Raw genomic sequence first — 25,888 nt, 5'->3', positions numbered from 1 at the left:
CCCTGAAGGCTGAGCTCATCCCTGTTGCTTGTTCGCCTTTTCTCATCACACTTTTCCCTTCGAAACTTTTGCAAATTAGACTTTCCACAATATTTTAGTATATTGCAATAGTGAATTTTCATGTGCCCTAAGCCATAATCATCAAGCTTAAAACTAAAAAAGGCCTGGAATGTTTTACTTTGTGTGAGATGAATCTATAATTTATTAAAGTTTAACTTTTTTAAGTAAATCATCGGAAAAAAATGAACTTTTATATGATATTCTTATTTTTTTATGCATGAAGTGTCATGCTGAAAATGAATCTCTCTTCACTGTTTAACAGATTGGAACGCTGACTGTTAGTGTATTTAGAAAAAAAAATTAAGGCCTATTTAGAGCAGGGATGGCGACAACCATGAATGAATGAATAACCATTGAACAGGTTAACATCATTAAAATAAAAAAATGCATTTAAAACGTATTTTTTTAAGTAAATATAATGAATATTTTACCATTTGATTCTAAGGAACAAATATCTTTTTAGTTTTGTGTTTTGTTTCTAATTAACTTCCTGTTACGTGTTATTGTAATACTCAGACAGCTCAATAGAGGGCGCGTTGAGCTCGTGAGGAACATAATGCCCTAAAGAGCCAAGGCCTACAGTTGAACTCCTGCAGCAGAGATGAAAGCTTTTTTGCTATGTCCAGTTTATGAAACAAACTTTAATATACCTCTCATTCAGATCTGGATTGGTTTGAAATGTGTGCATGGTGTTATATTTGTACGAATCTTTACAGCAGATGTTTTAAACCAGTGGTTCTCAACTGCATCAGGACCCCACTACCTCCTTAAGAGAAATCAGATTTTTTTAAATGTTCAACTTCTCAAATTACCTCGATGAAAAATGTTGTTTGCCCTGAAATAGAAAAAAAATGGAATAAGGGGACAGTACGAAACAAATGTAAAAAAAAAAAAAAAAAAAAAAAAAGCACATCATTGCAGAAGAATATGCATGCATACATTTTATTTAAGTCCTAGCATGAAAATCATTTAATTTCTTGGGGAGTTTCTTATTTATCTTAGTAAAACCAGCTTCATTATGCAAAGAAAATGAGAATAAAAAGGAGAAATCTTGAGACAAAAACTGAAATTTACCAGTCATCAAAAATACATGTATGACTTGTCTGTATGTCCACTTAGGCCCTCACAGACTAACATTTCTGAAAACAGTGGGTATAAAGATGCAGACAAGGGACACAGCAAGACAACAGGGAATACAACAAAACTACAGAAGTTAACTTCTGAGTTTAAATGACAATGGCAAAACTGTATCTGGAGATTTATTATATAAAAACAGGATTCGTTCATCCTTAGTGTTATTAAGACTACTTCTCTGAGGTGCAGTTAATATATTAAACCAATAGAGGGCAGTGGTGCCTCGTCATTTTTATTTTAGCAAAAAAGCTCGATGGATATTTTACAACCTTTTCTGATATTTAAGAGATCAAAAACTATGCAACTTATCCAGAAATAATGGATAAAGTTCCAGGGAGAAAAGCTCCAGGAGAGGTATTTTACATGACAGTCTTTTATCCTAATATGACTTTGCCTTTCCTGCATAATATTTGTAATACTATAAGGAAAGGCATCTTTTACTTCTGCTTTTGTTAGTTTGCTTTTATCTTTCTGTCAAATATATCATGAAGAGTAATGGAGTTAAATGTTAAAATGGTAAAAATAGATATTTAGCCTTTTTTCCAGCTGCAAGATCACATAGTGAAAATACCCCATTCCTGTGCCTGCAAACATAAATCAATCAGAGTGCAAAAATATAAGATTAAAAGAACAAGGGAAAAAAATCACAATGGGCAAAAATAAGCCATGGGCCATGGCCAGTTACAGCATGACCTTGCTTGATCTTTGTTTGAATAAAATGCACATATTTTAATGTAATATCTTTAATTCACAAGTGGAAATGCGATGGGGAAAATCGTGACCATACAGTATATTCCTCATTGATCATGCCTACTTACCCACAGGGGTGGAAGCAACTAATTACATTCACTCATATTACTGCGATTGAGTGGTGTTTTGGTGTGCTTGCACATTTTTGAGCACATTTTTAAATCAGTCGTTCTACTTCTACTTAATAACATTTAATCAGAGTAACTGTACTTTTACTTGAGTACTTTTTCCATGTCTGTTGACAACATAGCAGCACATAAGGAGACTGTTTCCACATCACAGCCCAAAGAAGCAAAAACTGGAGTGTTTAAAATCTCAGGGTTAAACATTTCTGATGATTGTAACCCTGTAAAGTCTAATTTTGACCCCATTCTGAGTGAAATGGTCTTCAGTGTGGGAGTTATTTGACAGTGTTAATCCACCAGAGTTAGTTTAGCTCTGTAAAGAGTCAACTGATCTAAGCTCAGCTCACCATGATTTTAAATCTGGGGTGATGTGTGGGTGAATTTTCCCATCATACCCTTGGGCTGAGTGGTTAGATGTGTTTTAGATGCATTTTAGATGTGTTTGGATGTTGCCTGTTGTTCAGTGATCCCTGCTAGGGTTCTTTTGCTCATGCTTCTGCTGGATTGTTAATGGTTTTGATGTTAGACACATTAGACACGAGTAAAGTTACCCACTGAGTTAGAGTTCCCACCTGTGACTTTAGGTGCTCTTTGAGGTTGAATATTCTTCATCAGAATTCATTGTCTTGTGAGGTTGGCTGTCTGCTTTGTTCTTGCCAGAGGAGCACCACCTTGCCACAGATTTTCAAGAGTAATTACAGCTCTGTCATGTTGTAAAATATTTAACTTTTAAAAGTGTAGTTTAACTAAATTATATGTACTTTGGACTAGTATAGAAAGCTTTGAAGTGTTGATTTAACTCTATATGAGTCTATTTAACACTCTGAAGCAGTTTATTTTACTTTATTATAGAGGTGGGACTCTACCTTAACAACCTGGTTAGAGATCTATTCTCTTGTTGCTCTTGCTGACAAGTAAAGATCATATTTTCCTGTACAGCTCCTCAGTAGTTACTCAGTACTTTAAGTAAAATTTGAATTAAAACTTTAACTTGAGTAGATTTATAGACCAGCAAGCTGGCAATACTTTTAATAACCCAACAATAGATGAAAGGAAAGCTCAAACTAGTTGATTTTGACATTTTGAACTATGTACAGAATAAATATTTTAAAAATCTGTTTGCAGTTACATAAAGCTACAAAAATATTTACCTGCACAAGCACTGACGTAGTAGTCGGTCAAACAAACAGCACAAAACGTTTATTTTGTATTTTTATTTTGAGAATCAGACCTTATATTTAATCACTGTCTAAAATCTCCTAACTAAACATTTTTGGCAAAAACAATTTTGAGTGATTTTCTTGACAAACAAACAAATGATAACAAAACAAACAGCAAATAACAGGAAACATACAATAATTACAAAAAGGTACATTCAATTTTCAAGACTTGCAACCTGCTTTCTCTTTAAAGGCGGAGCGGCTGTGGGTCCCCCTGAGTTTGACTGTAAATGACCCACAGAGCTCCACCTGCACATTATATAAGCACAACTCTACTGCACAAAGGAAGAACAACTCTGTTTTTATCCCTTTGAATTCACATGATGGGCCAGGGACATAAATTCAACATATCACCGTTTATGAGATGACAGGCAACAGACCAACATGGTGGGTGTGTTTAAAGAAGTTACATCTTCATTGTCACTGTTACTGGCATTGATCACATGGAATATTTGATCTGCACCAATTAGAATATTGAAATTTAAAGAAAACAGAGGTGACATCTGTTACCTGTATGAACACAAAAGGCCCAATCGAGAACCTGAGAACTGAATAGGACTGTGAGCAGATTTGTATCTTATTACATGTTTACCATTAGGATCATGCCTGGTATAACAGGTAAAAACATATGAGAGCACACTTCCTGTTTGCAGCAAAGAATGCTGATTTCAGAGTCTGGGTTGAGCCTTTAAAGCTTCAATAAAACACGATCTATGAACGCATTATAGGTTTCAAGTAAAATGAAAACGTGATCCCTGCTGTTTAAAAATATTTCAACCAATGAAATAAAAAAGGATTAGATTTTTTTTAAAAGATGATAATGAAATTTGCCACATTTTCTTCCTAATTTTCCGCTGTACGACACATTTTACAGAGTATGAGAACACTGAAAATGACTTCACGCTAGGATAGGATTCTTTTAAAATGATCTGTGTTTTTTTTGCCAATATGCAACGGTGACCTTTCTTTGGTTTATTTTGTTTGTTTTTTAAAATAAAGTTAAATTGATTGTGTCACTTTCATCCCAAAATATTCCCATGATTGAATCCTCTGCAAAATCCTCTGATTAAAAATGCAGCAATGTGATAAAGTTTGTGCACCCACTGACCTTTCGACCCTCGTTTATTATACAAAATAAGCTAGAATAAATCAGTTTTAAGTATTTTAGGAAGATTTCACATGCATCTCTAGTTAAAAATAAATTATTTTGTTCCATGTGAAATTTCCCAAACACCAGTATTTGAATTATTTGATTTTTTTCTTTTGTTCTAGAGGGGAAACTCCAGCAGGTGACCCTTTACACATGACTGCTCTGTTGCAACACAGACCTCTAATCAATATAATATATTTAATCATTTCACCTACAATGTACACACGTTTGCAACAGTACTTGGAGGAGCTCTGCATCAGGATAATTTGGCTTGTGTGCATAAACTGATTAATTGCCACTCTGTCATCATAAAGTGCCTGTTTATCCTGCTGGCACTTCCTCAGAGTGTTAACCTGCGACTTCCTGCACTGTTTGAGTCACGGGTCAAGGCCACTAATGTGCAAGGCTTCATGGAGGAGCAGCATCTCAACTCATCTCAAAGGCTGTTTTTTTCATCTTTGGTCTAATAGTTTGATTATTTCACATTCCTCAGTAACCTTCTGCCAGAGATTAGTTGAGAGACTAAAATAAACTCAGGTAGCAAACAACTCTTTGGGTTATAGCGTCACAGTCACCGCTGCACATTGGCCTAAAATACAAAACTACTCGGCAGACAAGTGCTAATCTTTCTCTACTCTACAGCAAAGCAAAAAACTATTGGACAAAAATTAACTACAATGTGTACTCAGTAGTACATTCTCTTCTAACAAAAATATAAATCTTAAAAATGTCTTATGGTGTTCATTCAATTCTTCACTTTCAGCTCTGCTTTAACACTTCCATTGATTTTACTACAATCATTCTTCATGTGTTGCATCCTCACGTGGAGCTTCTCCCTCAGAAAGATGCGGTTTAAGCCTCTGAGGGACGCTTCCCACTTTCATTATAAAGCTTTTCTGTACCGACATGTCACTGCAAGCACTTCTGGTGTGAATCTTTTCGCAAATACACTAAAAAGTCTGTTGTCAAAACAGACACAACAGGACCTGAGGAGAAACTACAGAGGAGGTTTCCATCTGTGAGGAGAACAGCACCGACATCTGAGCTCCTGGCACACAATGTGAGATACATTCATCATAGCATTTTTCTAAAAGGCAATAACACACTACAACAGTTTAGTACTGAGAAGATACCCTGTCAGTTCAGCATGTAACACTACATGACTTTTCAAACGTACTAAACCTTGTTCCCTGAGTTTAGGAAAACCACAACACAATAATATAAATCTTAAATGAGGTAGTATAAAACAGGAATGGTAAGGGCTGCTGCATTGATAAAAACAAATCAAAAGCAGACATTCATTATCTTTTCACTCCATTACTCAATAATGGAAAAATGAAGATAAAATATTATTAATACTGGCTCAGCACCTCAGCGACATCTGAGGGGATAAATAACAACTGTATGTGTCCACATAACACATGGAGCAAGAAGAGGAAACTGCAGCACCCTTACCATCCACAAATCAGAACAAAATAAGAGGAAAACACAAAATGGGATGATAATCAGTAAAAAAACACATCAGGAAGTATCAAATGTAATGTGACTGAAGCAGCCCATCACATAATGTAGGTATAAGTTGTTTTTAAATATACAGTGGAAGTTTACCCAAAGGTAAACCGAGGTAGATAATCAGCAAAAAGGACTCACTCTTCCCTTTTTGCTCCAGTGATAAACTCTCTTAAATAATGTCAGAAATGTCAGAAATGTCACATTTTTGACAGTGTTTTTTTTTAAACATTCATGGTGGGTGAGATTTTCTTTTTCATACACAGACACACACAAATAAGGAAAACAAAAAAAGACATTCAATGAAAAACAGAAAGAGGTAAATGAAATCAAATGACCTGCACCTGCCAACAGTTTATCTTAGAGGGGGAGGCCTTTGTCAGCTTCCTGAGTGTTGGACCAAAAGAGGATAAAGGCTGAAAAGAGAGCTCTCTCTTTCTCTCAAACTTACATTCAGGTCAGGGGTTCACCTGCAATGGAAATACCTGTAGGGTTTACTTATGGTTGCAGTTTTAGACTTAAAGCAGTAGTTCCAACATTTTGGGATGGGAAGACTGGTACCACACTTGTTTTTACAGTAAATATATGCACCCAGTTAGATTAGCTTAGCACAAGGACAGGAAATGGGCAAACAGAAAGCAGAGGTCTGCCAGTGCCAGTAAACAGCTTATTTTGTTTTTTAAATCTACAAAAGCTCAAGTGCAAAAACATCACCATTTTACAGGGGGTGACCCGCCTGACTATTTTTCGTCAACGAGCCAGGCAACAAAAAACTTCAACTTGTCATGTCTACACTTAAGTTTTGGTACAAATAAAACAAACAGAATACACAACGCTTGTTCATTAGCCTTATATATGCTCACTTTACAAGCTGTTTACCTTGTTTCCAGTCACTGTGCTTAGCTAAGCTAAGCTAAGATGCTTGGAGTGGCCATAAAATAGATGAAACACAAGTGGCAGCCATCTTAGTTTCATTAAATTGAAAATACTATCTTTTCCCCAAAATGCTTAACTATTCCTTTAATTTTCTGCTGCAGTGTAAATGTATTTTTACCACATAAATGTATACTATGTGCTCAGTTTTTTTTCCTTTTTTTTAACCTTTTTCTGCAAGCGTACCCTGCCTTCACACACTCGAACACGCACGCTCAGTTTTCAAACACACTCACACACACACTTGGAGAGAGACCACAGGCTGAGAGCTTCTCTGTGCCTCATGCTGACAGCAGTTGCTCTGACTGGACTCTGTTATCTCCTGCTCAGTCTGACTCCCCTCCTTCTTGAGCTCCAGCATCTCCTCAGCAGAGCCGCAGCAGTCTGAGTCTCCGCTGTCCTCAGCCGTCAAAGACGGGGGACGGCTGCTGTGTCCGGACGACAGGTTTGTCATCTCGGTCTCATCGTGAGAGTAGCGTCCAGAGTCACCGGTAGCGTGGCTGCCCTCGCTGTTAGAGGAGCCCTCCGTGTCTGCAGGGCTCCAGAGCAGTGCCTGCATGGTGTTGGGCTGGTCTGAGGACAGGACCAGCTCCTCCTCAAAGGTTAACACTGTGGTACATGGCTGGTAGGAGGCGGTGCCTTGTCTTGTGTTCTACAGCACAGAGAAATGTTGCATCAGTTATAGTGAGTGAGAAATACTTAAGATGAAGAACAATTTGACTAACTGAAGAGAGTAAAATGCAGAGCCTGTCAGGATCTTACCTGTGTTGCTTTATTGTCCTTTTTCACGTTACTGCTGAAGGGAAACCATTTCTCTTTCTTCTCACTGCCTGGCTGAACAGGACCCTGAGAATTGATTATGAGGTTTGTTCCACCCTGCAATCACAAAACATTTCTTAAGAGAGAAGAAAGTCATGATCCATAGCCAATACTGTCAATGACATAAATATTACAGTTAAACAACTGCACTTACAAATACATTTAACATTAAAATTATACTTAAACTCTCAACCTTGAACTGTCACACTTAACATCAATACAATCTTTGCATGTTTATTCTTTATTGGTAAGAACTATTTTTAAATTAGTGTCCTATTTACTGTCGTGAATTATTACATTCCTTAACATTTTCCAGCCTTTAAAGGTACAGTGTGTAAAATTGGGAATATAAACCAACATCTAAAAGTCAGATTTAAGATTAGAAAACTAATTTATATGGGTCCTATGTTTAATTTTGACCAAGTTTGTACTGCAACATGCTACTAGGCTAAATATTACGCACTGCACCTTTAGATGCAAGATTCCAAAGTTTTCCAGGACCTTTGTGACTGTGCTACAAGCCGTACTAAATGTTTGTACCTTGGAATCAATGAAATGTTCTTGGCTCATCATTGGCACAGTCACATCGGCGTTCTCAGTTTGTCCTTCTGAACCCATATGTCCTGCAGCTGAGGCAGCAGTGCTCACCCCCTCACCGTACGTTTTTACAGCTGAAAATTTCCTGCAAGGACAAAAACACAATGTAACTACACAAGGAAGCACAAGAAAACAGAGTCTTTGTTGGTAAATTATATACTGTATATTTGGCTCTGTTTTTGAGGAAGGGGGGTGTTACCTGTTCTTGCCCCTGCAGACGATAATGAAAGCACAGATAATGATACAGATGAGAGCAATGCAGACTCCCACAGTGATGCCGGTCATCGACTTTTGGTCAAGGTGGTAGAAGCCATCAGAGAAGGCTGTAGTGAAGAAAGCAACACTTTCAATTGTATGCCAAAGTACATCCTTAATTTCAACTTCTATTAAAAGGAAGCCCAAATACAGCATTGCCAGCCAGTTCAGGTGTCACTGACCTGTGGAGTGTGTTGAACCATGCGAGAGTCGCAGATCATGGCCTGAGGGGAGATCTGCTCGAACTATCAACTCCACTGTTTGAGAAAACGGACCGTCGCCCATGTCATTGGAAGCAGAAACTTTCACCATATAAACCTGTCCGGACCTCAGGTTTTCCAGCAGAGCCATGGTGATGCTCCCTGTTGGTGAGAAACAACTCTGGTGTTCAACTACGCACTGTGACCAAACTATGCCAACATACCTTCTGAGATAAATGACGATAGATGTACAGCACAATCAGTAAAGTGTGTTGCTCCTAAACGAAGAGCAAGCTACAAGAGAACCTGAGACTTTCTTAGCTTTTAAGCTCTTTTGAACAAGGTCTTCAAACATTTTTATTCACAGACGTCTGCCCTTAAGTTTAATTACTTACTTAGGCATGCTGTTTTCCTTAAATCTTTTTTTCTTGCTCTATGCATGAATGGTGCTTCATAAATAAACTTTCATTGCCTTAAAGTCTCCAGACAGTCAATCAATAAAAACTAAAAGTTTTTGTTGAAAGATCAAAGAACAGATGAAGAGTTAACTATGCTAAAACATAAGATTTTTTTTTAAAAAACTATTCAATCCACATGGTCACACATAGACATGGTCACTAGTAAGTAAGTCTCTTCAACTCTTAAATGACCTAAACACTGATATTCGTGTTATCATCTAGGTTCATTTCATTCTATATAAAGCTGGAAGATCACTTACTTTTGGACACATATCATTTAATCATTTTCAGTTGTTAAATTTCCTCCTAAAAGTTTGGAAATATATTAAATACTTGATGGTTGGATACAGGGATGGACACCTCCAAAAAAAGGACCTTAAATAAGAAGCTACAGCCAGCAGTGAGCCTATGCTGAGCGAGAAGGTAGAGGGAAAGGACTGGCCTGGCTCAGTTTAATCCAAACTAATAACAAAGTGTAAAAATGACAAATTGCTAACAAAAGGAAATCAAATAAGTTGGAATTTACCCAAACCTCTCCCTTAATGCTCAAATATCTCAAAGCGCCATGACACAGGAGATAATCTGGAAATAAACACATCTGTGACTCCAATGTGCTTCTGTTTTCAGTCAGCTGACCCTTAAAGAGCTGGACTTTGTGATGCAGAGAAAGAAAAACATTAAAACAATCCTGATGGCTGAAAGGGATGTTTGAGGGAAGCTTCTGAGGGGAAGAGCAGGGGGGTCAGGGGATCAGGGCTCTACACATTCCCTTATCCAGTACCACCCAGTATACACAGCATAAGGCTCCAAGCAGAGACCATGGTGTGTGTGTGTGTGTGTGTGTGGGGGGGGGGGGGGGGGCAGGGCTGAGCTGGAGGGGCTTTGTGAGAGGCTTCACTTTTGACCCCGTCACCAGAGGCAATGGGAACTGTGTGTCTTTTTAGTGCATTTCCTGGGGTCATGTGATCTTACAAACACCTACGCCTCAAAAAACTTGAACCAACAAGAGCCCTTGTAGTCACTAATGACTGAGAATCAAAGAACTTAGACGGATAAAAGGAGATGGCTGTTTTCCAACGTGTCCAAATTAAAATTCTTTCAGTCTTAATCGTGTTACACATTGATAATTTCTTTTTGAAAGGATTATTCTTCACAGCAGTTTCTACCTCTTCTCTCTCTGTCATTTTAAGAGTATAAGAGACAGGAGCAAATTCTATCAGCCCATCCTTAACACAGATCCAGACAAAAATGGCTTTGTCAAAAAAATAAAATACAAACTTCCAGCAAAACGATTCACAGTGAAAACCTTTTAATTCTCTCTCAACAAAAAACAGATACATTATTTTCTAATGTAGATAGGAGAGTCTGTAAATATGTTGGGTTTGTTTACTATTTTAGTAAGGCTGTCTATGTTTTCAACTAATTAGCAGTAAATGCTTGTCATTTTTGACACAGACCTATCCAGAAGCAAGGCAAAGAAACAGATTCTGAAAACCATTTGGCTTTATAAGAGGACGGATAAGAGTTTACAGCTGAAATGTTTTTGTTTGTTCTTTATTAACCCTAGACACTACCCCTACCATAGGCCCTAGATCAAATACAAATGAACTACAATACTGAGTGAACTTAGATACCTGCTCTTTTTGAATGAGAATATGTGAAATGATAGTTCTCTGTGTATATAGCCCACCATCTTTCCTTCTTTATACACCTAATGTAACAGTGGCCTTTGTTTCAAAAAAGGTCAATCAGAGGGTAAATCAGAGTCTTTGTTGTAATCAAATTAAACCTACAATCTGGTGTTTTATCAGTCAGACAAAAGCAGTGAGCTCAACCTGTCCTGACACTATGAACAGAGCGATAGACTAGAGGGTGAAATGAGTTACTGATTTCCAATGAACCTTTTATGTGTGCATACAGGAATGACGCCTTTGTGTGTCTCTCAATCAACACAGATCTTTCCATTTTCCTCCTCACCTTCTCTTTGCAGCACTTGCCATTCCCCAGCAATCCAGGCGTGTCTGGAGGCGTACAGGATGGTGTAATGTGTCACTGCTACATTGGTTTCCTCTGGGGGTTTCCATGAAACCAGCGCTGTGTCCTCCTCAATCAGAGTCACTTTCACATTGGAGGGAGGCTGAGTAGGAGCTGTGCCGGAACAGATAACAGGAAAAAATGAACTACTTTGAACAGAACAAAAGAATGCAAAGTGGAAATGTATTTTTCTATTGTTTGAATAATCAGGTTATCATGGATAAAGCAGACATGTCAACAGACAACAGCAGTAACAGACATGGTTCTTTATACACTGAAAATTAACAATAAACTTAGATAAGACTCTTTTAACTTCGATTGTGACCCAAAAATCGGGACTGTCTGAAAATATATCTTTAACATCCACAGTAAAGTTTCTTAATTCAAAACAGAAATCACAAAGCCCTAAAAATATATAATGATAAAGACAAACAAAAGTTATAAATTTGTCCCTACCATCAGGGAAAGTACTCTGATAGACCACAGGGCTCCATGGGCTGGACAGCTGGTCAGTGTATAGGCGAACTGCAAACTCATACCTGGTGCTGGGCTCCAGGTCTCGCACCAGGAGGCTCTGATCATTCCTGCAATAAAGAGACATAACAGAAAGTTCAAGGGAAATGAGTAATTTCTTTGTGCCTAAATGAAAAGTATCAATCAAACCAATACAACGATTTTCTCTAGTCTTCAGATTTTAATATATTGATCTCACTAGTAAGACACTTTTTTTTTACAGTTGGTTTGAACAGTCAGCAGAGGTTATGAAGTTTAATTGTGTTAAGTGATCATGATGTAATACATGGAGTTGGCCAGCAGGTGGCGGTAAGAAGCTTTGCGAGGTAGTAAGCATTGGGAATCATCAAAGTCTAAGTGGCCTGAAAACTTTGACCAACCAAGATCCCACATTTACTTTGATTAGTGAAAAAAGTTCAGAATCAGTAAATGTGAAATGATAAAGCTGATGCTGTCACCATCAACTCCTGCTGAATTATTTGGTAAATAATAGAACTTGTTTAAGATGGGAGCTGAAATGGAAGATGAAGGGATTGGCACACTAAAGTTCCAGTTACATCTGGTTTTATTTCCCTCTTATCTGTAAAGAGTAAGACCCCAAAATTTCTTACGTCTGCAGGTAGAGTACCAGGGAGGCATTCTGTAGGCCTACTGGATTGCAGCGGACAGTGTAGTTCACAGCATGGCTGGAGGTAAAGGCTGGTCGACCCCAGTGCAGAAAGATGGAAGTGGAGCTGTTAACCTTGGCGTATACATTGTTTGGAGGAGGTGGTGGGGGTACCAGGCGATCTCGAACAGCTGAGAGAGATACAAATACATAATTGAGATTTCCAGCACATTTAAAATATGATGAATAAAGATGTCTTGTTAAGAAGACTTACAGACACATCCAGGGGTGCTGATAGTTTGGTCTGCTTGGTAACCATCTCCGACAAAGTTATATGCCAGAAGCTTAACATGGTACTTCTTCCTTGGGTCTGTGTTGAGAAAAAGAAAGGCAACAAAAAGTTTAAATAAATCACATCTTAAAAGAGAAACTGACAGTTTTCAGAGTCTATGCGGTCAAGGATCTGGATTCAGTAAACTTTTATTTCCACTAACACTCACTTCACCATCAACACCAAGACTGATGACGTGCCTCCTGCGGCCAACAGGAAGAAGAAGTGATACATGAAAGAGGCCTGGTCCGTGTGGGTGTGAGGTCAGTGAGGTTTTCTGGTGTGATGGTGTGGTGGGAAAAAAAGAGGTGAGGCAGAGTGACAGATGCTACGAGTCCTTTGGTCAGTTTCTGCAGCAGAGTTCCAACATCCATCACCCTGTCACCCTTGCCTTTTGTACAAATGTGAAGACCCTTTCTCCGGCCTGCTGGTCAGTGGTCAGCAGCCACTCCTATTCAGCTCCAGAATCTGGGGGGTTAAATCGAAGGACAAAATCCCCTGGGAAGGACACCGCTGACGGTCAACAGCAGTTGTAGCCCTCAGTGACCCTGAGGACTTAGGGCTGAACAAAACCCATTCGACCAAATGTCCCTTTACTCCAAAAAATAGAATAATTATGGTCCTATCTGCATGCTCAATACAAATAATACTCATAGAGTCAAATCTGCTTCTCACTTTTACAGAGTGATAGAAATACAAAATGATGCCCAGGCACTTTAATGTATGTTTCTTAAAAACCTTAAGATACAAGATCATTAATCTCACACTTCTATTTTTTCTTTATAAAATAAAAAAAGATCATTTTATTGGCTGTACCACTTCTAAAGTCCTATTTATTCTGCTTAAAAAGAACCAATTGTGATGCTGTATGTGTTATTTATGGGTTCTAGAGAAGGGAGAAGCCAGGGGGGATGAATGTGGGTACATGGATGTTAGAGAAGTTTAGGAGGGGTGGAGTCGAGCTACTTGCACCCCCATGCAGCCCTGAGGAGTTTCACTGGAGCCAGACCAGGGCCAGCAGGTCAGGCCGAGATTAAACTCTGAAAGAATCTGAGGTCATGGGTGTGCAATATGAGAAGGCCCTCCTCTCTTGCTCAGAGTTCCTCTGTGCACACAACTACAGGACTATTTGCAAAGACAATATAGAGTAAAATTACAAACTTGCTGGTCTATTTATAAAATTTATCATGAATTTTTGGACTGCTCTATCACTGAGCAGAATGATAAAAACTTATTTTAAGTGTATTAAGAGCAGAAAGCCAAGGTTTTTTCTACAATGTCCACCTTGTTGGCAAGAGTTTTTGCCCTGGTTTGTTCTGCTTCAATGTCCACCTCCAAAGAGGAGCCGACACATAGTATGCACCTCTACCCAGCCCCACAATACAATGGGCCTGCCATAATTATGCAAGAGAGAAGCTCTGCGAGGGGGGAAGCTGTGACATCTGGGCCACAACCTTTGACACGGAATCTGGGCAAGCTAAATCCTGCAAAAGGAGGGGTTATAGGGCTCTCTCTGAAGGGGGAGGGTCAAGCAGAGGAAGTAAGTGGAAAAACAGGGAAACAACAAGAGTCAGAAATAAAATGCCACTTCATAGATGATGACACAGTGTCCCTGATAATGGAACATATAGTGAGTGGCTTTGTTTTCCAGGAGAAGGAGCAATACAAGTGAAGTTTTTGTTTGTAAACTTAAAGATTAAGTCTAAAGTTCATATGCCCTTAATTCAACAAAATAAACATCATATCTATGTTACTTATCCATGTATAACATGCAACACTACAAAGCTTACCAAAAATCATTCCTTTAATTTGTTAAGCTTTATGCTTAGGTCTTGATATGCTGGCTGCAACCAACCCTCATCTTCTTCATTTTATACATCAATTTATTGGCTTTTATATGAGATTTTTTAAATGAATGTCAAAAAATAGATAAATAAAAGCATGTTACAAATATTTAGGACCAACATTTTAACAATCCTGACAGTTTAGCAAATCCTCACATTTTAAGAGCTAAAAATGCTTTAAAAATGGCCTTTTTGTAGGAATAAAGACTGAAAGTATCAATTATTACTGTTGCAAATGAGCTAAGGAAAATCAAGTACTTTCTTTCAACAATGCCTGATGCAAATCTTGGGTTAGAAAATGTAAAAGCTGCTGCATTACAGCACTTTATGTTCTTATAAAGCTGTGTTCTTCTTGAGTTGCCATTCCTTGAGTGAAGATTTCTTGTCTGTCCCACTGGGTTAAATCTCACATGGCCTTACTCCCATAAATTATGCTGTTTGTATTAAAGGGCATATTTGAACCATTTGTGGTCACCCCTTTTTTTACAGCCAAAATGCAGATCCTGTTGGCCCCTGAGGTTTTGTTCTGGCCTGCAAAAGGCCCCCCAGGCTGCTGCAAGCCAGGCCTGAACAGGGGGCTGTAAATGTCAACTCCTGCATGAACCCTCACACCAGCATCTATCATTTCTCTCCCTCCACCCCTTCTTTCTCCATCTCTCTTCTAGCCTTACTCACATAAATCAACACAGACCCATACTGACGCACACAAGTTAAACACAAAATAGGCTTTAAACTGGCAGAAAGAATTGAGCATGAAATTGAATAATTCACAATTTACATGCCTCATGTTTAATAAAAGAGGAGATAAAGGTGCAGGACAGCCTGCAGCAATGAGATAAATCTACAGTAGTGCACACAGCGCTGCCTGGTTCCAACAGGTATGAGTGGTATTCAAACTTCGACTACAACACCGTGCTCTTCTCATGGGCCGAGTAGAAAAAACACATGCGAGGAAAGGTCACATCACCGTGTCATTTATACCCAACTGGAGCCTCTCTAAACACATTCCTGTCTCTCAGGGTGTGCTTTCAATCATCTGGATCATCATAAGTGATAATTTAACAGCCAGCTCAGAGCATGCTCTGCTGCAGCCTTGCAAAGAGCTGAATCAGCAAAATCCAGTTTTACCACAGCTGGTAGTTCAAAAATCAATGATATTGGCAGAAAAAGGGTGGCTGCTGTGTACAGTTTGCTGGGATTATCGGAAACATCGTTTACAGTACAAGCACGTTTAACTTGCGGATATCACCAGCTGAGAATAATCAGCATTGAGCATTTGGGATACTTGGTGACACAAGGTGGACTATTTTATCTTAAAGGCCAAAAATCAATCTGAAAACACAGAAAAAGACAACCTCAGGGATATTCCTTAAAGTTAGAACTAAAACTCTTAATAGACAAATTAGTAGAAGGAGAGGGGGCCAATATATTTCAGCATGATGTAGTTTAAAAAAGCAGGAAATGGGACATCTACACATATTTAAAACATTAACATTCTTTCATAACAAATGCTTATTTGTGAGGGAATATCAGTCATTAGATGACAAAAACACCTTGCAGTGAATCAGACAACGTAGCAGATAGGTTTTAGTAAGTCTGATTGCTGTACCATTAGAGCAAAATAAGAAACAAAAAAAATGGGTATCAGCTAATCATTTTATTTTCAAAATTATCATATCAGCCTAAAATTCTCACAATCAGTGCATCTCTAAAACATGTTGCTTAATTCCCTGTGTGCAATGCATCTGTCCCTGAAAAATAAACTAATAGATAAATAGATGAATAAACAGAAAACAGTAATGTCTTAGAAAAGGAAGCAATTATTGGTTAAATGAAGCCACATAGTGAGATTCCTTACTGCACAGCAGGGCTTTTTCAAGGATGCAGGATGTGTTGCAACACAGGGGGGGTCAGATGCTGCATTTTACACCTCTTCCTCCTTGTGCACAGTGCTGTAGCTAATTCATGAGAAAGAAACCTCTAACTGCAAGATAGTGAGCTCACAAGCCATGCTCATTGTTCTGCCTACAGCTCAGTTGGTGAGAGGCTGAATTTCCTTAAGGTCCTGGCTAATAAACTATCTTTGTGGCTCTCAAAGCCAAACACAATGACAGTCTTTGATGTCAGTGCTCCTCCAGCAACACCGCTCAAAGCAGTCATAAAACACATAATAAATCTGCCTTTACAAAACAGCTTGCCTCTCTTCAAAACACAGCCCTGCAAAGCTCCTTTATCAGGAATGAACAATAAGATGATTCTTTCCTGCAGCAGAAGTTCTTTTTTAATGTTGTTAATTCCAATGATTGAAATAATTAATCAGCAGCTAAGACTCAAGAAGTACCCTCTTCTTCCAAGAACATTTATTCGATCTAATGAAATAATGAAAGAACCCAACACTCTAAAGGTGCCTATCTTTTTACATTTTATGTGACAGCTGTTTTTGATTGTTTTATAAAGAAAAAAAATATAGCTCTCCGGAATCAAATTCCCTGTTGCATAGGCACAGTTAGCCAATAAAGCTGATTCTGATTCTGAAATACAAAGAATTTCATGAATTCAACAAAAATAAAAATGAGTCATGATCTTTTTCTCTGTCAGACCTCAATCTAAAGAAGGAGTTACATGAGTTAAAAGTTAGTTCAGTACCAACTCCAAACAGTATTAATTTTTAGCACTACCTGAATAGTTGTTCATAGTAGTGTTACAGCTCTAGCATCAACTTCAGTGATGTAAGAGTAATTTAAATAAATATCCAACTAGTTTTTTTGCCCACTGCAGTAAAGAGTTAACACCTAAAGTAATTTATAGTGTTTCCTTATCTTTCTCTCTTTCTGATCCCATTCTAGCACTGACCACTCTGATTTACAAGTCAGCTGCTGACCACCTGGTTGACCCCCTCTGGCCACAGATGGTCAGTTGTCCACTGCATTGGCCTGATCCCCCTTTCCTCTCTCAAACAAAAAAGGCCAAAATGAATCTGACCTAAAGGCCAGAGGAGCTGTGATATGGCCCAACACCATCCTGCAGCTGCTGAAAAGACGCACACATTGAAGTCAGGCCCAGAGGTTGGGAGGTCAGAGAAGTGGGATGTGGAGCTGTTCAGTGATGCTCTACACATGACAAGACTTAAGCCAATTAATCAATCATAAGCCTGGCTGTCAATACAAGCTGCTTTTGATTTAAACCACATTTATCTGACACAAACTTTTTTACACCAACTTAAGTAACTTTTGACATTTTTAATGACTGTTCACACATACACCTTCCATAGATTTTTTTTAATGTTATTTCATTTGTGTTAAGTCAGCCAGGAGTGAGTAGTCCTTGAGATTAGTTTTTATAAGAGAAAAGTGTCCTGACCAAGTGTAACAAATACAAAGTGTAGACTAATCTGTACAAATAAATAGCAGCAACTCTAATCCTTATGTTAAGCCTGGCACATACGACAAGATAATACATTTTTGGCCTGATTTCCCCCTTTCTGACCAAAGTCAACAAATAACTGATATGCTCTGTATGGTTCTAAAGATTATCTTGACAGATTTTCCTGTGGTTTACTATGAGTAATATTTCCCCTTTCTAATCTGCTCTTAAGACAATCTGAGCTGCTTCAACTACAGACCATAAATATCAAACATGTTCAACATTCACAATTAGAAACCCTGTTATGTGGGAAGCCCACCAAGGACAGCTGAGCAGGCATGAACAGGATTGTTAGCTGGAACAGAGCAATAGCCAATCATGGAGCAAGCTGACCAAAGAAGGAAGCACAACAAACACAGCAATGGAAGCAATAGTAAATGCAAGGCATAAAGTCCAATGGACTTCAGAAAAGGAGAGGCAGCTTGTTGATTTGCAGAAACAACACTAGTGTTTATACATGTCCAGTGAAACAGTGGTTCTCAACTAGTGGGATGGGACCCAAAAGTGCTGGAGGAGCCCTTTCTATTAGGTTGCAAATATGTGTCTGGGAAAAAAAGTGCCAAAAAGTCTATTAAACTCTTTTAAAACATGCCTGTTTCTTTGGTCACAATTTCTCATTGAGGAGTTGATGGTGGGTCATGAGGCTCAACCAGCTGAGAACAGCTAGCTACACTTAGCTTGTCTTCTCTATAGATAATTTCCTGCCTATCAGACAACAGTAATGCAGGAGCAGGTAACAAGTGACTGTATTGAAAACTCACCGAGGCCTCCAATGGTGTGTGTGTAATCCGAGGCACGTAGCTGAAGCGGGGCGCTCTCAGGCTGGCTCTCCTCATGGTAGAAGAGCCTGTATCCTTGCACACTTGCAGAGTTCCTGGGTGCAAGCTGCCAGCGCACTGATATAGTGGTGCAGTTAAGAGGCTCCAAATGGAGGTCAGGAGCCAGAGGAACTGATAAGAAAGAGTCAGAAGAAATTACATTACAGAAAGATAATTAAAAGTGCTCAGGAAAACAGCACACAATACTTCTGTATGTGATGCTATTACACTATAATAATATGCCCTGAATTTAAACCCAACATGACTTCAAAGGCATTTGTCTGACATTTCTCAGAAAGCAGGAACTTGTTGGTAGAAAACTGGAATCTCTACGACAAGCTGTCTAGAGTATTCATGTGTTGGATGGAGGAGGCTCCTGAGCATGACTTTTCTTTGAAAGTGACACTATCATCTAATGCCTTACCAGCTGTTTCACACTCAATGCACACCAGCGGAAAGCACATGAGCAGTCAAGGGAGCGATTTCACACATTTTTATTTTAGGAATGAGTGGAAAGACATTTACCAATAGAAGACTCCTCTGAGTTTAAAGTGAAGACAGAAGGCAATAGAGATGGGCAGGAAAAACAAATCTTCCCCTCCCCCATTTCAAAGCTTCAGATGTGGCTCTAAGCAGCCATATACTCTTTCCCACCCAGAGGCCTGAGTCGCTCCCTTTATGACCCATGACTGAAACCCTTCCAATGTTACTGACAGTGCAGGGCAAGGGTCAGGGAGTAACAAACGCAATGCCTTAACAAGATTATTAGAGGAAGCTCTTCCCTTGATTCTGCCTCATGGAGAATTGTTTAGTGAATTTTTAGATTTTTGCTTCAACCTTGCCCCAAAGGTTAGGACATTTTTTCCAACCACAATGTACATTTCAAAATCCTGGTTGTTCCAAACGTTGTGTTTGTTTAAAAAACGGTCACAACTTCATTTTTCCAAATGTGGTACCTCGAGCACTGGATGCCTTTGGAGTGCGGTGGGATGTCCAGGCAGACTGCTCCCCCCATCCTATACTGGTGGCAGCAGCAATGCGCAGAAGATAGATGGTGTCAGGCTGCAGGTTTTCCAAGAGATGCTGGGTCTTCTCTCCTGATAGCTCTACTTGTGAGACGGTATTCTCAGTATTGGTGCGATAAGACAAACGGTATGCAGAGACTTTGCCACGGCTCAGCTTGTCTGGTAGGGACTGCCATGACACCTGGATGTCCATGGGACTGTTGCTGGTGAGGCTGAGCTCAGGGGCGCGGAGGGGCACTGTGGACCGACAAGACAGAGGTTTAGTTTGAAAAGAAAGACTGTGAGGTAAAGAAGAGGGTAAAGTCACCCTTCAAGTATCTTCTAAATGTTTCTTAACCTCATAAAAGGCATGGCAGCTAAAAATATATATATCCTGTACATATATAGCAATATTAGTTGGTTTTAATCAGAGTTACTCTGATTGGTCACTGAGAGCTGAAGTAGAGAGCTGGACACAGATGCATAGCCAGATGTACTTATCAAGCTACAATTAGGGAGGGTAACAAGATGACTTCCATTATGTGTAAATTTAGTTTTGTCAGCCATTTATTTTGACTATGCATTTCATAAGTGTGGTTTTATAAAGGCTTCTGGGCAATATCACAAATCAATGCAAGGCTAATACATGTTAATCTAATACATGAAAATGTACATTCTTTACTTTACCAGTAACTTACACCAGACCTGGAATACAAAGTTAAATAGAAAAGCACTCGGAGAGCGCAGACCTCCGTCATTAGCTCTATCTCCCAAAAGTACAGAATCCTTTAAAAAATTCCTGGATCCAGTTGGTGATCCTGATCACTCCCTAAATCGAATCAGTTCTTCCTTATGCCATTTTTGACATTTCCTTGGTGGAGGTAATTATGGATTATGGAATTCAGGAGCATTGGAATTTCAATGCACCTACAGGTTTAGGGTTTGTTTTTATAAATGGGAATCAAATGTTTCTTTTTTTACATCTTTGGCAGACCAAATACATTCTCTTTGCTTTTCCTAGAAAGGGATCCATCTATTGTTACCAGAACAACTACTTAAGGTGACCTCAAGTTTGCCCCTAAAGCTATGTAAAATCATTTAATATTCTCAATCATGTAGAACACGCACACTGTAGCCTTTGACCCAGAGGCCAAGAGCATGAGCAAATGAGGTTTGCCTGAAATATAAAACCCTCCAGGGGCATGGGGCATAAATACAGACACACATATTTACACGTGAGCTTGTGTATGAGGGTATATGCACACTGTGTAAAATAATAATCTAATTTCCTCTTACAGTAAACAATACATCTCATTCACTTCATATAACAAACAGTATGAGCTTCAACATAAGCTCGATGGTCTCATTCATAAGGTGCTTCAGTGCTATGTTAACAGTTTGGTTTAGGTATGCCTCACCATCCTCAAGAGTTTGCTGGAACACATGGTCAGACATTCGACTGGCCCCCATGGGCATGTAGGCCACCACATAGAAAGTGTAGTTACGAGCTGGCTCCAGGTCGTCAATAATGTAGCGAGTTGTATCGTTTCCAATGACCACTTGATATTCCTCGTTGTTTAATCCTGAAATGTAACAACATTGTAAACTGAGAATCATAAGTAAACTTCATATTTAACAAAGAATAAACAAATCATGGTGGTAGAGAAGTTAATTCGTCAATAAAATCAGAGACAAAAGTCCCACCCTTAATCCTCAAAAAGTAGAGCCAAAAACATTATATATTTTCTGTACACGAAAAGCTTTCCAGATAACGACGTGCGTAATTTTTATCTAACTGCAGAAAATGCTGGCGCACAAAAGACGTCCTTGTGTCCAGCATAAAGAATCACCTTGTCTGCTTCCTGACCTAGTAAACAAGGTACTCAAGCAGTAAACAGAAAAGCTTTCTCACTACTCTGTACGCCTCACCGAGCCTCACTGAAAGGTCTTACAAAGTCCTCCTTCCTGTCCAATCCACAACCCCCTACTGCTCTTACAGAATACATACTTCTAGACTTTCTATCATGCAAACTAATTAGTTCCACCTTTCATTAGAGCCTCCATGTAGTACCAGGCCTCAGGTGCAGAACGACTGATTTGTACTCTTTCAGTGTCAATGGAGGCTATTCTGTGTGACCGGGCCCAAGTAGAGTGTGCCACTAAATCTAAATTAAGTGCTGAAAACCTGACAAATTCTATTTACTCAGGAATAAAAAAGAGAATTTGTTTGGTGTTTCCTTTTTTATATGGCCTCCTTATAACTAACAAAATCAAGCAGGTGTTCCTTTCTCCTTGGTTGAATTCTGTACTTTTCGCCTCTCCTATAGAAGTCAGTGGCATTATAATTAAGTGCAGTGCTTGAATAAGAAGCTAATTTTTTTTCTCCCGAATGTTGTATTGTTTGAATGTGACTCTTGTCAGCAAGAGCTCCCAGGAGAGCTGAAAGGCTTTTCAGCTGCCACACTACAAGCCTTGTGCTTTTTGTGAATAGTTTAGTCTGTATCCTGCATGTTATCAAGGAGAGGAGCCTCATCTTGAAATTCCATAAGGAGACTATTTGTGCTTTTCAAGAAAAACCTGTTTTTATTCTTTGTTTTGTGGGAGTATTTCTTTTCTATTGGACTTATGCCCACCAACATCCCATTGACATCACCTAGTCAGCTCCTACTATTAGTAGTGTTTTTGATAAAGGAAATATCAGACAGTATGTGAAAATTTAAGCTCCTAAACTGCTATTAACATCTGCTGATTTGAGAAGTTATGTAAAGAGGGGGCCTGGTAAAACACATAAAAAATGATGCAACTTGAGTCTGCACTAGTTGGGCTGACCATAAGTTTGAAAATGAAAAGGAGGATGTTAAATTAGAGTGAAGTGAGCACAAGGCTGCCCATAAAGGGGGATAAAGGGGAGAGCTTTCTAGGGCCCAGCCCAATTGGGCGCCCATGGAGGTCAGAAAAAATCATGGGCCATTGAAAAGTTAAGCTGTAATAACCTGTTTTTTTCACATGAATAAAAACCATCTATCAAAGCAACAAATAGATTTTTATCTTTTTACGCCCTAGCACATAAAGCATAATTCAACTGAATAAAAAGTGGTAAAAAAAATGATTTTAAAGTGCCAAAAATAGGTTAACAGAGGCAACAATAGGCAAAAAGCAGCATGTTAAAAGAGAAAAAAATGTGTGGAAAAGGTAGTTAAATGGGATTTTTAAAGCAGTAAAAATTGGTTAAGAGTGGCAAAATGTGTTTAAAATGGCAAAATGGATGGGAAAAATTGATAAAGGGGGTTAAAATGTGGCAAGAACTGGTTCAAAGTTTCAAAAATGGGTAAAAAGAGGCAAAAATGGGTGCAACTGTGCACACACTGACAAAATGTGGAAACTATTAGTGGCAAAAAGGGAAGTAAAAGTGGTTTAAATGGGCTTAAAATTTGCACAAATAAATGTTTCTAACTTCAGAACTTAATTATATTTGTTCACATTTTTCAGCTCCAAAATTGCAATGATACTATCGATAGAATCACATTCTCTGGGTTTGTCAGGGGCCGAGCCAAATCTATGGGCAGGCCTGAGTGAGCATACCAAAGCTGTGCTCATTAGCTGCGTCTAGGATAAAAAATCAAACAAATCTTCAACAGAACTATCTGTTGGCACATTGCTCACCTTCAGCCTTCATGTAGTGTACTGAGTAAGCGATAACTTTATCCGAGTTATACAGAGGCCTTTCCCAAGCCAAAAGGATTGCAGAGCTCGACACAGTATCAGCTCGGATATTTCTGGGAGCACTCGGCCGATCTTCGGACATCACCACGATGAGCCTGGCCATAGAGAGGACTGATCCCTGCTCATTCTCTGCCTGGCATTGATAGATGGCATCGTCCTCCGGGATGATCTGGTTGATGACCAATTTACTGAGAAATGCAAGAATACACAGTATGAGAGCGTGAAAAGAAATGGCTTCACCCTAAAACTTCAGGAAATAGCCATTTATAATTACCTTTTACAAGCACTGACAGTTGAATAAGAAGCAGGAGGAAATTAAAGGGAAACCAACTACAACCCATTTGCAGTGCTGTAAATTATTCAGCTCCCTTTCTACTCAAAGGACAGCAGTGAATTATTTATCTAAATTGTTTAAAATTGAGCAACAAAGACTGCTAAATGAGGGCTTTACACTAAACGGAGTTAGGGTTCCTGCTTTCAGGTTTCATTATGCATAAAGACTCTAAACATTTGTCTTGTCAAAAAAGTGTTTTCTTTGAGAGAAAGAAATATACCTGTTGTACATCTTAATCCGACCATTAGAGTGAATCTTTTCTCCATTCTTAAACCAAGAGATTACAGGAGTTGGAACTCCTTCAGCTTGGCACACAAAGCGAGCAGTTCCAGCACGTGGACGGGTCAGGCTCTCTGGCCACTCAACCAAGGAGGGTGGTGCTGTTAAACAACAAAAAATAGAAAATTACATACAAAAAATTGATTATCAATTAAAGAACACATTCAAAATCAGTCTTTTATAAATATCTTTACCTAACACTGTGACATTGGCAGCAGCGACGGTGTAGTTTCGTGTGCCAGGAGTAGTGGCTCTGCACATATAGATTCCTCCATGCTGGGGCTTGATGTCTGAGATAATGAGGTTGCCATTTCCCAACACTTTGGTGTTGTACACATCAATAGACCTGCTGTCCGCACGGCTCCAGGAGATGATGGGTCTGGGATTTCCTGTGGCCATGCATTCCAGGATGGCAGTCTGGTGCAGTGACACTGAGATGTTCTGTGGCCCCGCGATGATGCGAGGCCTCTGGGGGAGCTGTGGGCTTGGAGCTGCACAAAGAAAAACAGAAAGAGAGGGAGGATGGAAAGGAAAGGAAGACAGCTTTAGAGCATGTGGATGAAAGTGTCAAACATTGTGACTAATGTGTACATACTGTCTTTTTGTATTTTTTTTTTAATTAAGCCTTTCAAGAAACAATGAAGCTGTCCTTAACTGCTACTGACAATAATCTCCCATCACTTCATTCATATAAACATATTAAAAACCCTCAACTTATCACTAATTCTTTTTTACAGTGACCCAGGTTTTGCTACGTGTGTGATGGATACTTCACAACTAAAGTTTTACACAATACACCTGTTGGACTTACCTGGGGTTACAGTAAGGGTGGCCTCCGTGCTTCTCCGACGGCTGGCAATGTTGGTGGCAATGCAGCGGTAATTTCCACCATCTGACCGCTGCACATTGTGGATCTGAAGAACACCACTGGGCAGGACTGTGATTCTGAATGTCAGAGACACAAACAGATATCACACATCATTTTAGTATCAGTAAGTACTTACACATCAATAAATGTATCTTCTTATTTTGGCTGATTTTGGTCATGGGCGTTTGCTGGGCTGAGTTCAGATGAAACTAAAACAACAGAGTACATACCTTTCAGTGGTTAGGGGTAATGTGACACGATTGAACTCCCAGGTGATGATTGGAGGAGGATGAGCACTGATTTTGCAGGAAAACCTGGCAACTGAGCCTTGAGTCACCACTATTGGCATCGGCTGGATTGTAAAAGAAGAAATACCTGCAGCAAAACAGAGACACTTCTCATTTAACATTATTAATCAAAACTATTACATCTGCAATGTTTCTCATTATCTTTGTGTTTGAATTAAACAGTAATGATCTCTATAAATGTATTCACTATTTTTTAAGGTTGACTGAGTTCTCAAGGATTATTCTTGAAGCAGATGGCCATTACTTCCCTTGATTTATATAAAATTTTAAAAAGTTTTTAAAGCTCTTCAGCCCCATTTGAGGTTGCATATTTGCCTAAGACAGTAAAGGAATAATTGAAACAGATGTACATCTTGTTCACACAAAGCTCACAGTGTGTTGTACAGAATAGTTATACCCCATAACCAAAGAGAGCATTCATGTCTTAATCTCTTTTCATGTTTTCATTTGAACATGAAGTCAGAGGAAACACCTTTGCCTTTAGGTGTTTCATTGTTGTGAAAACTCGTGTTGTATTTCACTCCACGAGTTTCCACAAAACTCACTCAACATAAAACATAGACCCAACAAAAGTCTAATCTTAAATCGTAAT

At 39.0% G+C, this 25,888-nt stretch overlaps 1 protein-coding gene across 1 annotated transcript in view; it reads right to left on the bottom strand.

Annotated features, from left to right (window-relative positions):
* Window positions 1-7,113: 7,113 nt before the first annotated feature.
* The window catches only part of LOC121513057 (protogenin A-like), a 29,629-nt gene continuing 10,854 nt past the window's right edge, over window positions 7,114-25,888 (bottom strand). The window contains exons 3-19 of the mRNA XM_041792555.1: window positions 25,219-25,363; window positions 24,932-25,065; window positions 24,315-24,611; window positions 24,062-24,221; window positions 23,448-23,695; window positions 21,203-21,367; window positions 19,737-20,042; window positions 18,724-18,912; window positions 12,639-12,734; window positions 12,369-12,555; window positions 11,701-11,828; window positions 11,188-11,358; window positions 8,735-8,914; window positions 8,497-8,620; window positions 8,241-8,382; window positions 7,644-7,757; window positions 7,114-7,533 (exon numbers count right to left, since the gene is read on the bottom strand). Of these exons, the coding sequence (XP_041648489.1) occupies window positions 7,114-7,533; window positions 7,644-7,757; window positions 8,241-8,382; window positions 8,497-8,620; window positions 8,735-8,914; window positions 11,188-11,358; window positions 11,701-11,828; window positions 12,369-12,555; window positions 12,639-12,734; window positions 18,724-18,912; window positions 19,737-20,042; window positions 21,203-21,367; window positions 23,448-23,695; window positions 24,062-24,221; window positions 24,315-24,611; window positions 24,932-25,065; window positions 25,219-25,363 (3,206 nt within the window). The remainder of the gene's footprint in view (window positions 7,534-7,643; window positions 7,758-8,240; window positions 8,383-8,496; window positions 8,621-8,734; window positions 8,915-11,187; window positions 11,359-11,700; window positions 11,829-12,368; window positions 12,556-12,638; window positions 12,735-18,723; window positions 18,913-19,736; window positions 20,043-21,202; window positions 21,368-23,447; window positions 23,696-24,061; window positions 24,222-24,314; window positions 24,612-24,931; window positions 25,066-25,218; window positions 25,364-25,888) is intronic.

The sequence above is a fragment of the Cheilinus undulatus genome, linkage group 1 (genome assembly GCF_018320785.1).
Source record: "Cheilinus undulatus linkage group 1, ASM1832078v1, whole genome shotgun sequence".
Taxonomy (NCBI): domain Eukaryota; kingdom Metazoa; phylum Chordata; class Actinopteri; order Labriformes; family Labridae; genus Cheilinus; species Cheilinus undulatus.
The sequence above is the reverse complement of the archived record's forward strand: the minus strand, read 5'-3'. Positions and strand labels throughout refer to the sequence as shown.